At 32.0% G+C, this 12643-nt stretch overlaps 1 protein-coding gene across 1 annotated transcript; it reads left to right on the top strand.

Annotated features, from left to right (window-relative positions):
- The first annotated feature begins 217 nt into the window (after positions 1-217).
- On the top strand, positions 218-4603 carry LOC101492478 (protein NSP-INTERACTING KINASE 3). The gene is made up of 11 exons (XM_004489762.4): positions 218-465; positions 813-945; positions 1083-1154; positions 1588-1731; positions 1873-1944; positions 2060-2119; positions 2215-2309; positions 2400-2546; positions 2717-3058; positions 3487-3878; positions 4093-4603. Exons 1-11 carry the CDS (start codon positions 363-365, stop codon positions 4408-4410), a joined length of 1878 nt encoding a protein of 625 aa, XP_004489819.1. The 5' UTR covers positions 218-362; the 3' UTR covers positions 4411-4603.
- The last annotated feature ends 8040 nt before the right edge of the window (positions 4604-12643 follow it).

The raw sequence follows: 12643 nt of genomic DNA, 5'->3' as shown, positions 1-12643 counted from the left end.
TCATTCACAGATCTCAAGGATCTCACAATAAAGTTTTGGTCTTTTTGGTTCTTTACTCAGTTTGATTCAAATTCTTCATAGTGACAACAAAAAGAAGCAATTTTGGCATCTGGGTTCTGTTGTTTGATGCTCTCATTGAATTTTGTATTAAAGTGAAGTTGATTTTTTGTTGAAGAGTGTTTTTTTTTTTTTTTTGCTTTATGAGAATCTGATTCCAAAAAAGTGGTCTTTTTTGTTTGTTTGTTTTGGATAAGGTGATAAGGACTCAACTTTGTTTGTGAGAATGGGTTGTAGTTGTAATGTTGTTATTAATTATGGTGAGTTTATGTAAGAGACACATTGTAGATAACTGATATTAGAGAATGGAACTTTATAGTTTGATTTTCTGGTTACTTGGTTTGGTGCTTCATTTGCTGGTGAAGATTTCTTCTGCTGCTCTTTCTCCTTCTGGCATAAACTATGAAGGTTAATTTTTTTTTCTTGCTATTTTTTGTTTTAGTTTCATTCATTGGGATCTTTTTGGTTAAAGTTGTGAAGAGAAAGGTTTATAAATTGATAATTTAAGGTACATAAGTTGAGCTTATTGGCCAATTTAATTATGCTGAAAATATTGGAAACTTTAATGGTTGATGCTACTTATTATTACTTATTTTTCTTTAATTATCTATCATATAATAGCTGCAAAGGTCTTAATTGGTTCCTTTTTCTTAGAGTATTTTTTTATTCTTCATTTTTTATTATGAGCTAGTAAAATAAGAGATTTTTTCAGATGGAAGTTCTTACCCTTTACTGTTAATTTATTCAATGAACAGTTGTAGCTTTGATGGCTATAAAGAATGAGTTGAACGATCCTCACAATGTTTTAGAGAGTTGGGATATTAATTCTGTTGATCCATGTAGCTGGAGGATGATTACTTGTAATCCAGATGGCTCAGTTTCTGCACTGTAAGTTGTTCAAATTTAAGTGTTTTTAAAAAATAGTAAAAAGTTTCATGAGGTCTTAATTAGTTTATAAAATAAACCAAATTACTTTTTTGCTTGTTTGATTTTCACTTAATGGATTTTTTTTCTTTTTCTTGCAGGGGATTGCCTAGTCAGAACGTGTCTGGTTCACTATCTCCTAGAATTGGAAATCTCAGTAACTTACAATCTGTGTAAGTTTATGTTAATTTTTACTAAGATGCTTCATATCTTGATTTTGCTTAGATGATGGTTGAGTTTGGCATAAGTGCCTTGATTCTTACTGGATAATTCCATCCTTTTTCAAGCTTATACACTTTCTTTGCTATTCCTAAAGAGTTATAAGAATTGGATAAACAACTTAATTAATTGCTTATAACATAGGTGCTTATGTGTAAGCTATTTCTATATCATAAGATAAAATAAAGTCAAACTGTTTTTATATAAACTACGAGCTTATGGGAATTAACTGAAAATAGTTATGGACATGTCATGAGTGGTTTCTATAAGTTCTCCCAAACAGTTTCACAAATGCTTATGCCAGTAGATAAACTCAAATTAGCCATTCCAAACAGGCCCTAAGTGAAAGAAATTACATTGATGCCTAGATTATAATTATATATGCAGGTTACTTCAGAATAATGCTATTTCGGGTCGTATTCCGGCTGCAATAGGAAACTTAGAAAAGCTTCAAACACTTGATCTGTCCAATAATGAATTTAGTGGCGATATACCTAGTTCTTTGGGACGCCTCAAGAACCTGAATTATTTGTAAGTTACAAAAGCATATACATAATACATCATCATACAAATTTTAATCATTGCTGAGATTGTGAGTTTGATACTTACTTCAGTAGTAACTTGTGACATTGTGTTTCTCATTCGATTTAAATTTTCTTATGTGCATACTAGGTGGTTAAATAATAACAGCCTTACAGGAGCATGCCCTCAGTCTCTTAGCAACATTGAAAGCCTAACCCTTGTGTAGGTCTTTCTTACCTTATTGCTCCATTATTTTCTTTTCATAGTTGCATTTCATTGATATCTCTCTCTCTTTAAAAATGGTATATTAACTACTATGGATTTAAAATAAATGTAGGGATCTCTCCTACAACAATTTGAGTGGTTCCTTGCCAAGAATATCGGCAAGAACATTAAAGTAAGTTCGTTTTGTGTTTCCTCTTTTTGTTAGTTCTATATTCAAGTTCACAATAAAATGGCGAAGTTAATCTCTGGCACAATTTTTTACTTCAGGATTGTAGGTAATCCATTAATTTGTGGTCCAAAAGAAAACAATTGTTCTACCGTTTTGCCCGAGCCACTTTCCTTCCCACCAGACGCTTTAAAAGGTGTTAATGACATTTATCTTTGCACACTACTTTCAAATTTTTATTTCTAACAACTTCATGACATGATTAGATGTATTTTTTTATTTTCAGCTCAACCAAACACTGGTAAAAAAGGCCATCACGTTGCACTTGCTTTTGGTGCAAGTTTCGGCGCTGCTTTTGTCGTTGTGATTATAGTTGGATTTCTGTTTTGGTGGCGGTATAGACACAATCAACAGATATTCTTTGATATTAATGGTTAGTTCTTGCTTGCTGTTTATACCTTTTTTCTTAACACTATTAGTAAACTTTACGTCAAATTTTGTATAGAATCATTTAGGACATTTTCTCAAGGAATATACATCATCAAATGATCTATAAATCTCCTTATTCTATTCTTTTTTTAATAAGAATTTGTTACTCGGCAGAGCATTACGACCCAGAAGTGCGCCTTGGTCATTTAAAAAGGTATTCATTCAAAGAGCTTCGGGCTGCAACTGACCATTTCAACTCAAAACACATTCTAGGAAGAGGTGGCTTTGGAATAGTTTACAAGGCATGCTTGAACGACGGGTCGGTTGTGGCTGTTAAAAGGTTGAAGGACTATAACGCAGCTGGTGGCGAGATTCAATTTCAAACAGAAGTTGAGACAATTAGTTTGGCTGTCCACCGGAATCTTTTGAGGCTTCGAGGGTTTTGCAGTACTCAGAATGAAAGACTCCTTGTTTATCCATACATGTCTAATGGTAGTGTAGCCTCTAGATTAAAAGGTAAGTTCATTGAACTTTGAAATTTTCATTATAGATCGGTTTTATCATTTGTTTCCCTTTTGTATGATCACTTCAACTTCACATTGTTGTTTACTTGTGTCAACAAGTACCATAGTCTCGTAAGTGTAGCTCAGATTGTAAAATGTTGTGGGGATATTTGATATGTCGGGGCGTGAGTTTGAACTTGCAATACTCCTTTTATCCGTACTTAGTGTGTTGTGTTTTGTCGCTAGGCTCTCTGAAACATAAAAGAAAAAGCACCATAATTAGATAACCATGTATGCTTTGAGGTGTAGTCTATTGGCAATATTCGTGTCGACACAATTTTTTTAGGCTGCTTATGATTGAGCTTTATAATTATACTCTAATTTCTCTAGATCATTTGAATCATACCTTACTTTGGCTTTGGTTTTTGATTTATATACCAGATCATATTCATGGTCGGCCGGCCTTGGATTGGACAAGGCGGAAGAGAATAGCTTTAGGTACAGCAAGAGGATTGGTTTATTTACACGAGCAATGCGACCCTAAAATTATCCATCGTGATGTCAAAGCAGCCAACATACTGCTAGATGAAGACTTTGAAGCAGTTGTAGGCGATTTCGGTTTAGCTAAGCTTCTCGATCACAGAGATACTCATGTGACCACTGCCGTGCGTGGCACTGTTGGTCACATTGCTCCGGAATACCTATCCACAGGCCAGTCATCGGAAAAGACTGACGTGTTCGGATTTGGAATCTTGCTGCTTGAGCTGATCACAGGTCATAAGGCTCTAGATTTCGGTCGAGCAGCAAACCAGAAAGGTGTAATGCTCGATTGGGTACGCTCCTCCCGACTTTCGCTCTTCTCAGTATCTCTAGATTCTCTTTTAGTTTAGTTGACATAAAAAACTTTTACAAGTTCAAGAAATATATCTATTTCCACAACTTAAACTGAAGGTTAAATATGTTTCTAATCCGTATCAAATTTATATTCACTTTAGTTTCTATATTGAACAAAAGTAGCATGTTTAAAACAAATCAAACAACTTTCAGGTTAAGAAGCTGCACTTGGAAGGAAGATTAAGTCAAATGGTAGATAAAGATCTAAAGGGAATCTTCGACATCGTTGAATTGGGAGAAATGGTTCAAGTAGCACTCTTGTGTACACAATTTAATCCTTCGCACCGTCCAAAAATGTCCGAAGTGTTAAAGATGTTGGAAGGAGACGGCTTGGCTGAGAGATGGGAGGCCTCACAGCGAATCGAAACACCTAGATTTCGGTTATGCGAAAATCCGCCTCAAAGATATTCAGATTTTATAGAGGAATCATCACTCATAGTAGAAGCCATGGAACTTTCTGGCCCTAGGTGACACAAGCATCTTGGTTTTTTTTACCATTATAGCTCTCATGTTATTTAAATGGTGAGAAAGAGGACATTGATTGTGATTAGTGTCAATAGCTAGCTATGTAATGCTTGTATTCATCATTTGTAAAAAGAAAAAAAAAGGGAAAAGTCATGTATAAGTATCTTTGTTGTTGGAATGTTTTTGATTTTTTGCTGCAGAGTTGTTTGGAATCAATGTTAGATAATTGTACCTAGTTGCACTTAACATGTTCTTTGATTCTCTCCATGTTGAGATGAAGCATGAGGCAATCATGTAGATTAATGCAAATCTTGGAGAAAAGAATCAAATTGTATAATTGTTGGATTATTAAACTTCATAAAACTAATCAAAATTTGGTTATGGTCTGAGTCATGAGATGGAAGTGGTTCAGCAACTTTATCCTCTAATGCACATCAACAATATATCTATCAAACTTATTTCTAAAATACCCCACTAAATAAAAATATCATCCATGGTATACAAATCCATTAAACAACAAGTGTCCATCATATTATATGAGAAAAATGTTGTCACCGTGTCCTTAAGCCCTAGTTCAACTGGTAAATATGTTAGGGCTCAACTGGTAAATTTTGATATTGTTAAATTTGACAACTTGTTTGGGGTTCGAATTTGAGACTTCGCAATCTTGTGAGTTAGTTATGATGAAATTTATCATTTTCTCTAAGATCAAAATGAAAAAAAAGTTGTCACCAAAAAAATTTTGTTGAATTTTAGTCTTTATTTTTCTCTTTTAGGGACTAAATGCAGATATTGAAAGTATTTTTTTTTAATAGTTGACAAAAATAAAACAAAACACTAAAGTTAATTAAATTTGTGTAAATACTAAACTTAAAAAAAAAAAAGTCTTAATTGTATAACTAGTAATCATATTTAACAGCCATGATCGTGGTCGTTTGAGTTTTTACCCAATGCATCATAAATGTTTTAAGAAAGAATATCAAAATATATAAAGCAATTAATAAACAACAATGGATTAGAGAAAACAAAAATTAAATTTTTGTTGGTGTCGGTAGACGAGATGATAAATACTACTAATAAATTTGCACACATAAAGTGGAGATCTCATATTCGAACTCGAGTCACCATAAAAAATGTTCATTCTAACAATATCGAGATTGTCGGTTGATTAGGCTTTACAGACAAAATAAAAAGCTCGAAATTAAATTGTCATAGATTCACGATTGAATTGAGTCTCAGGAACCATATGATAGTTATCTTCCACCACACCCTATTTTTGATTCAGTAACTCTTAGTATTTGGATTGGACCCTACATACCCCACAAAATCGACTTGTAGGATAATTAATGATTATCCACCACTTATAAACACTTTACCAGATCATATCGCATCTAGTGTGAGACTCTTAACACACATTCATCATGTCTAGGACTGAACATCTAGGCATAGCCCGATAGCGGTGACCTGATAGCCAGTGGTCCAATAGATCTTGGATAGGCTCTGATACCATCTTAGAATTTGAGTTGGACCGTACACAACTTCCATAAAACTAGCTTCTTGTAGGGTGAAGACTATTCACCACTTATAAACACTTTTTATGTCGTATATATCATCTAACGTGAGACCCTTAACACTAACAACATGTATAGAGATATGTCTTAATCATCGTCAACTAGAGTTAGTTATTCTTTTGAGTTTATTATAACTCAATTTGGCTAATTCAATTATGATAAGTTTGTTATAGTTAGTTAAATTAACTTGCTCGAGAATGTTATATATAGTTGTACTTGCATTTGTTGCTAGAGATGAGAAAAGTGAGGTCTATGGAATCACAAGTGAAGATTCATAGAAAATCAGAGATGAGAAAAGTGAGGTCTATGGAATCACAAGTGAAGATTCATAGAAAATCAGAAAAATTGAGAGATTAAGGGTGAGAGAAGATTGAGAGATTGGAAGTGGGAAACTTGTATTGTTGTCTTCTAAATAGTGATTGATACAATAGTAAAATCACACTTCAATTGTTAATGCCTTAATCTTATAAACTTGATACTCATAGTGAATTGTTTTGCTCCATTTGTCCATGATGTAGATCTCAAGAAAGCGAGACTGAACGCGTATATATTGGTGTTATTTTTTCCTTATCTTTCTTTAATTTCATTTACATTGTTTCTTTTTGTTCAAGTATCAAAATCTACATTATAGCATTTATGTTTTGTATAGGTTCATTGCTATTGTTTTTGCTATGAACTTTGTTGATTAATTTCGTATCTTAGAATTTGAGTCTCTTTTGATAGCACATGCTCTAAGTCTTGGGATCATATTCAAAGGTTTAAATAGTTTTTCTTTGATAAACAAAGACTTAAATAGTTAACGAGTCATGCTAGTCAAGATCTCTCTATTTTTCTCTCAATTTGTCTTCTCCTTCTATTTATATGATATATTAAAAGAGATTCTCAACTCAATTGAATGATATCTCACATGTCACATCATAACATTTGTGTCACATCGCTTATATTCTTAAGTGACACCGTTCATATGTTTCTACAAATTTTTAATAAGTAAATGATACTAAATTAATGGTATTTATAATATATTAAAACAAGCTTCAAACTCGATTGAATGACACCTCAAATGTCACATCATAATATTTGTGTCTTATGTTCTTATGTGGTACTCTTCATATACTTCTACAATTTTTTTCATAAGTAAATTATACTAAATTAATGGTAATATTTGTTTTATCATATTTTGGACCCAAAATCTTCTTAAAACTCTTCTATGTCCCTCACAACCAAGTTATACTTTAATTCGAATATGTATGCATTGTAATTCATTCTCTATAATTACAAATAAAACATCACTTAAATTCACACATACAAAAAATTAATAAACTTTCAACAAAACGTAGTTAGTAAAATGTTATATCTCTAAAAAAATAAACTATAAAAGTCATTACAAATTTATGGAACATCATTGTATGAAGATATTAATGTAAAATATTATGATTGATTTGTCTTTACTACACAAAATGATAAAGTGAGAGATATTGTGGATGTTTACAATACTGGCTCTTGGAAACAAGCGACTGTACTGTGAAGTACGTTAGTGGAGACTTCTACTTGGTAAGGTTGTGGGGATCTAACATGGAGACTGTACTGAAGTATGTCTGTTTTGTTTCAGAGTTTTCTTTATTAGTTAGCTAAGAAGTTTTGGTGTAGATTTTTCCTTCTAAATTTATCTTTCATTTTAATTATTTATTTATTTATGATTTTTTCTTTTCTTTATCTAATTAAATAATTGAAATACTGAATTATATAATAGCATAACACTTATTATCTTTTAAACTTTATTTAATATTTTAAATTGTCTTTATTTTTCTAATCAAATTATATAATTTGCAAGTTAGTAAATTATAGATATTATTGTGTCAAAGATGCTGAGTAGACCTGGCGAAAGCTACTATTATTTGCTAATTTCTAGGAATATATTAGAAAATTTTAATATTAAAGTAGTAAATTTTAGGTTTAATTATATTTTTATTCTTCTATTTTAATTGAATTATGAAAACAGTATTTTTATTTTAATTGTTATCAATTTTAGTCTTCAAACAGAACTTTGATCTAACGAAATGTTATATGATATATAAAAAAATTAATGTTATAGACTATATGTTTGATTAATTGTATTTTAATATTATTTTAAATTTGAAAAACATAATTTTTATTTTTAAAAATAAATTTATATAATTTTATTATAAAAAAAAACACTTCGTTAGACGTGAATTCCAAAAACAATTTTGAGAAATCTAACCCCTAATTTAATACACGAGAATTCTCAGATTGGTCGAGTTTGGTCGAATTCCTGTTGTTGATATTCGGAATCAGAGGATATCATAATAAAGATAATCAAAAAGTGACCAATAAGAAGGATTTTCATGGGATTGTGGTTGAACATGAAGAGAAGATGACGGTGTTGTTTGTCGGAGAAACCATCGTAGGTATCAAAGAGAATACCAGCGTGAATAGGCCCAGGACAACAAAAGGGTAGTTTGTGAAGGGAAAAATATGAAGAAGATGAAGAACGAAGTTCATAAGGGATGGTGGATGAAGATTTTTTGTTCCAACAAAAATCTCGGATAAGATAACAGAGTTTTATGGAGACACATGAAAGACGAGCCAAACCACGTGGGTCTTCTTCAACCTTCCATAATATGCTAAGGATTATGTCATCTGTTAATTCTGTCAACATTTTTGATATTGTAGAAACAAGAATCTGAAAGAGATTAGAGATTACGAGTCTGATTGATTTTAATCTCAAAAATTCTATTTTAGTTTTTAAAAATTTAAAAATAAAAAATAAAATTATATAGGTTAGATATTCATTAGAAACTGTTTTGTAAAATTAATTTTAATATTATAGTTTTTAAAATAAAAAAAAACATGTAAAAAGTGTTTTGCTTTTTGTTTTTTCAATTTTATTTTTTTTTAAAGAAAAATACGGAAAAGTTATTTTTATTAATGGCATAACTGTAATTATGATGAATTTATAAAATAAAATAAAATTGTTAATTTTTTGCGATTTGACAGAAGAAGCAGAAAAGAGAAGTCATGGAAACACCCATGCGATGGAGTATAAACCCTAAATTTGCGATTCCAACTTAGCTCGCGATTTGATCAAGTTCATCCACCTCATTCCCTCTTCTTGATCATTGTTGTATTCTTCATTCTCTTCGGTAATATTTCTTTCTTTGAATGATATGAATTATTGTTACATAATCTTTGCTGCAAATAATTTGTGCCACGAAATAAGGCCGTCCACCGCCGCTTTCTTTCACATTTTCAATTTAATTTTAGCATTGTAGTTACATAAGACTCAGTTGCCTTTGTCATATTAGTGTTGTTGTTATTACTAAAACACATGGGAGTGTACAAATTAAACAGGTTGTGAAACATAGTGACTTGAGTTTCTTGTTTATCTTATAGGATCCTAAAAAAATAAATAAGTTGTACAATAAAAGAATCTTAAATAACTTGAAAATAAAATATAGTTTACTAAACTGGTTGGAGAATTCGAAAAAACATGAAGAATTCAAGCTTTCGTTCGTAATTACATACGACTTCCTCCACTTCTGCCACACATGAGGCCCCCCATGTTGTGCCTGCACCTGCTGCTGCATTTGCCTTTGTTGCACAAGTAACCTAGCTACTTACCAAGTGAAAAATTGATCAAGAAAAGATGAGATCACAAGTTTCGTTGGTTCTTATCCATTTTCTTAATATAGAAAGTTCTAGATTGTGAATTTTTTTGTTGCATACAAGGTGATTGAGTTTTTTTGCATTTTTGTTTGAATTTTTTTGTTTATCTTTATATTGGCCACCTCTAGGTTTTCCGGCAAGCTCCGCCACTGATTATATGATTGCATGTCTTGTGTGTTTCTTAATTGTTCTTTGGTTTTTTTTATTAGGTTTTTCATTTTCATATAGTACTCTTGAAATAATAATGGAAAATATTACTAGTGTTTATTCTGTCACATTTCTCTTTAAGAATCAATTGCAATTCTTTGTTTAATTCTTTTACCTTTTTGTTTTATAGTTGAACATTTTTTTATGATCACGGGTTTGCTTATTTTTTTATTGTGGCAACTAATATTGACAGTATTGAATCAGAGCTTTGGCATGACTTTGTAATTAAAGTTTTTATTGATATTATGGTTGATGAAGTTACAAAAGAAAATATGTCAAATGGTGTATTTCATGCTAGAACATGGAACTCAATGACTACTAGGCTGAATTCTATAACTAATCGTTCCTTTAAAATGCATCAAGTAAAGGAAAAAATGCACCAGCTACGAGTCATGTATCGCGAGTTCTATTCACTTTTATAGAATACTGGATTTTGGTGGAATGCAGACACCAACACTGTTACTGCAAGCGCAGAGGACTAACGAAATTATGTTTAAGATTATGTTTAATGAATTAATGATCTTCATGACTAGCTGTCGAATGTCAATCCTTTTCTGAAAAATCCAATTTGACGGAAAAGAAACTTAACTTCAATTAAATTGAATCCATAAGTGTACATAAGTGAAATATAAATGAAAATGGTGTTAATATGGTGTGGTATAGAATGACCTGCTTAGATTGACCATTTTGTCTACTAATGCTGGTTCGTATTACATTATTAATATTATTATTATTATTATTATTATTATTATTATTATTATTATTATTATTATTATTATTATTATTATTATTATTATTATTATTATTATTATTATTATTATTATTATTATTATTTTTACCTCACTATTTAACTTGAAATACATTGTTTTTTTTTTTTTCTCTCATCCTTAAGTGTCCAGTGAGGAGTGGAGGATCCGGTTTTGTAAAAGGACCCTTCAATCCATTTCATCCATAAACACATCATGTTGTCTTAGTTCCCTTATTCTTAAGATATAGGCATCAATTGTAGAATTCACATCATTGCAAGTTTCCACCATATTAAAGTCATTCATAAGCAGAGCTGTTAATGGATCTGATTTATGTGCTGCTTCAAAGAACATTAAACTCTGTTTCTATTTTTACCTCACTATTTAAATTTTCTCATAATCGATGACATGTTTGTACTATTTCAGGTACATGAGAAAGTTTCTCAATTTCAAAAGAAAGGATGTGACCATTATAAGTTATTGGAAATCATATTCAACAAAAATAATGTTACTAGAGTACTTCATGTTGTAGCTAAATATCACTAGAAGGGGGGGTTGAATAGGGATTTTGCTGTTAAAAATAATTTTTAAGTGTTTTTAAAAAACTATCCTCTCACTGAGGATGGCTAGCTCGAGGATGGCTACGTCCAGTCCTCACACCCTTGTGAGATTTCACTAACTTTCAAACAGATCGATCCTCAACCCGAGGATGATTACAAACTGTGTATTATCAAGCTTCACCAAGCTTACAATCAATTTTCAAATATTTCCAAGCTTCACTCACTAGGAAATTACAAAGTAGAATGAGAGTGATTGATACTTAATACTTTCTCAAAGGATATACAAAGATATAGTGTAGGATCAAAGAAAGTAATAAGAGAGGATGTGATTTGCTTCTTGAAAGCTTTAAGATGCTTGATCTTTTTATGCAAGTGTGTTGTGTATCTTCCAATGAAGAGCTTGTATGCATTTTATAGAGATCCAAGCCCTTGATGACCGTTGAAGCTCATTTTCAAAGGATCCAAGCTTTTCATCATAATTACAGAACTGCCACTCAGCTTGTTAGGCTTAGGCAGATCCCATCCTCACGCAGCATAGCTTTGATCTTGACATGTCCTTGCTTTTTCTCTTTAATCAGAGTGCAAGGCTGTTTCTGAGCTGCATTTTTCGAAGACTTTAAGGTGTAGGTTGGCTTCACCTTTTGAGGTGATGTTGACAAGAGAGAAAAAGCCACCCTATGACATAGGACTGTCATACTCAGTCCGAGGATCAGATCTGGCAGCAACATGTGATCTTCCATTTTTGGCTTGTTTCAAGTTGCCTTTTGTTAACTTGACTTCTTCATGTATTAAAACGTGCAAGCCCATTAAATGTTCAGATTTTAGCCTTTGCACATGCTTGATGAGTTGCTTTCACTTTTGCTGGCCTATCCTCTGCCTATTCGGCCATCCTCTGCATACTAGATCTAGCCATATTCATCTTTTTCTTTTGACCTTTTGACTCTTAATTTTAAATGCTTTGTTTATTCAAGTTCGACATTGTTATGCATTTGAATAAACACATTTGTCTTGGTGAGAGATCAGATTGTCCAAATCTGGAGTTATTTCAAATTGCAGCCCATCCTCACGTTTGCAGCAATTTCCATCCTCTCGTTGGTTTTCCATCCTCAGGCCAAAATCACATTTTCCTTCTTTTCACTACGCCAAAAATGACATTTAACAGCGCCCATTTAACAGCGCCCATTTTACAGCGCTTGCTAAACACAAGCGCTGTTGTAATTATATTTTAAAAATAACGGAACCTATTACAGCGCTTTTGATTCAAAGCGCTGTAAAACAAACGCTGTAGTAGGTCATATAACGTTTGCGCATCACGTTATAAGGCTTTTACAGCGCTTGTCAAAAAAGCGCTGTAAAAGGAAGCACTTTCGCGTATCAGTTACAACGCTTTTTTCACAAGCATTGTAACACACATGCGCTTTCATTGAATTTAACTACCTATTACAGCGTTTTTTTCACAAGCGCTGTAAAA

Source organism: Cicer arietinum, chromosome 8, assembly GCF_000331145.2.
Source record: "Cicer arietinum cultivar CDC Frontier isolate Library 1 chromosome 8, Cicar.CDCFrontier_v2.0, whole genome shotgun sequence".
Taxonomy (NCBI): Eukaryota; Viridiplantae; Streptophyta; class Magnoliopsida; order Fabales; family Fabaceae; genus Cicer; species Cicer arietinum.
The sequence above is the reverse complement of the archived record's forward strand: the minus strand, read 5'-3'. Positions and strand labels throughout refer to the sequence as shown.

Coding starts and splice junctions, on each gene's coding strand:
- LOC101492478 (XM_004489762.4), top strand. CDS start 363: ATGGAACTTTATAGTTTGATTTTCTGGTTACTTGGTTTGGTGCTTCAT. Junction 2,120..2,214: donor ATATCGGCAAGAACATTAAA/GTAAGTTCGTTT, acceptor TTTTTACTTCAG/GATTGTAGGTAATCCATTAA. Junction 2,310..2,399: donor CCCACCAGACGCTTTAAAAG/GTGTTAATGACA, acceptor TTTTATTTTCAG/CTCAACCAAACACTGGTAAA.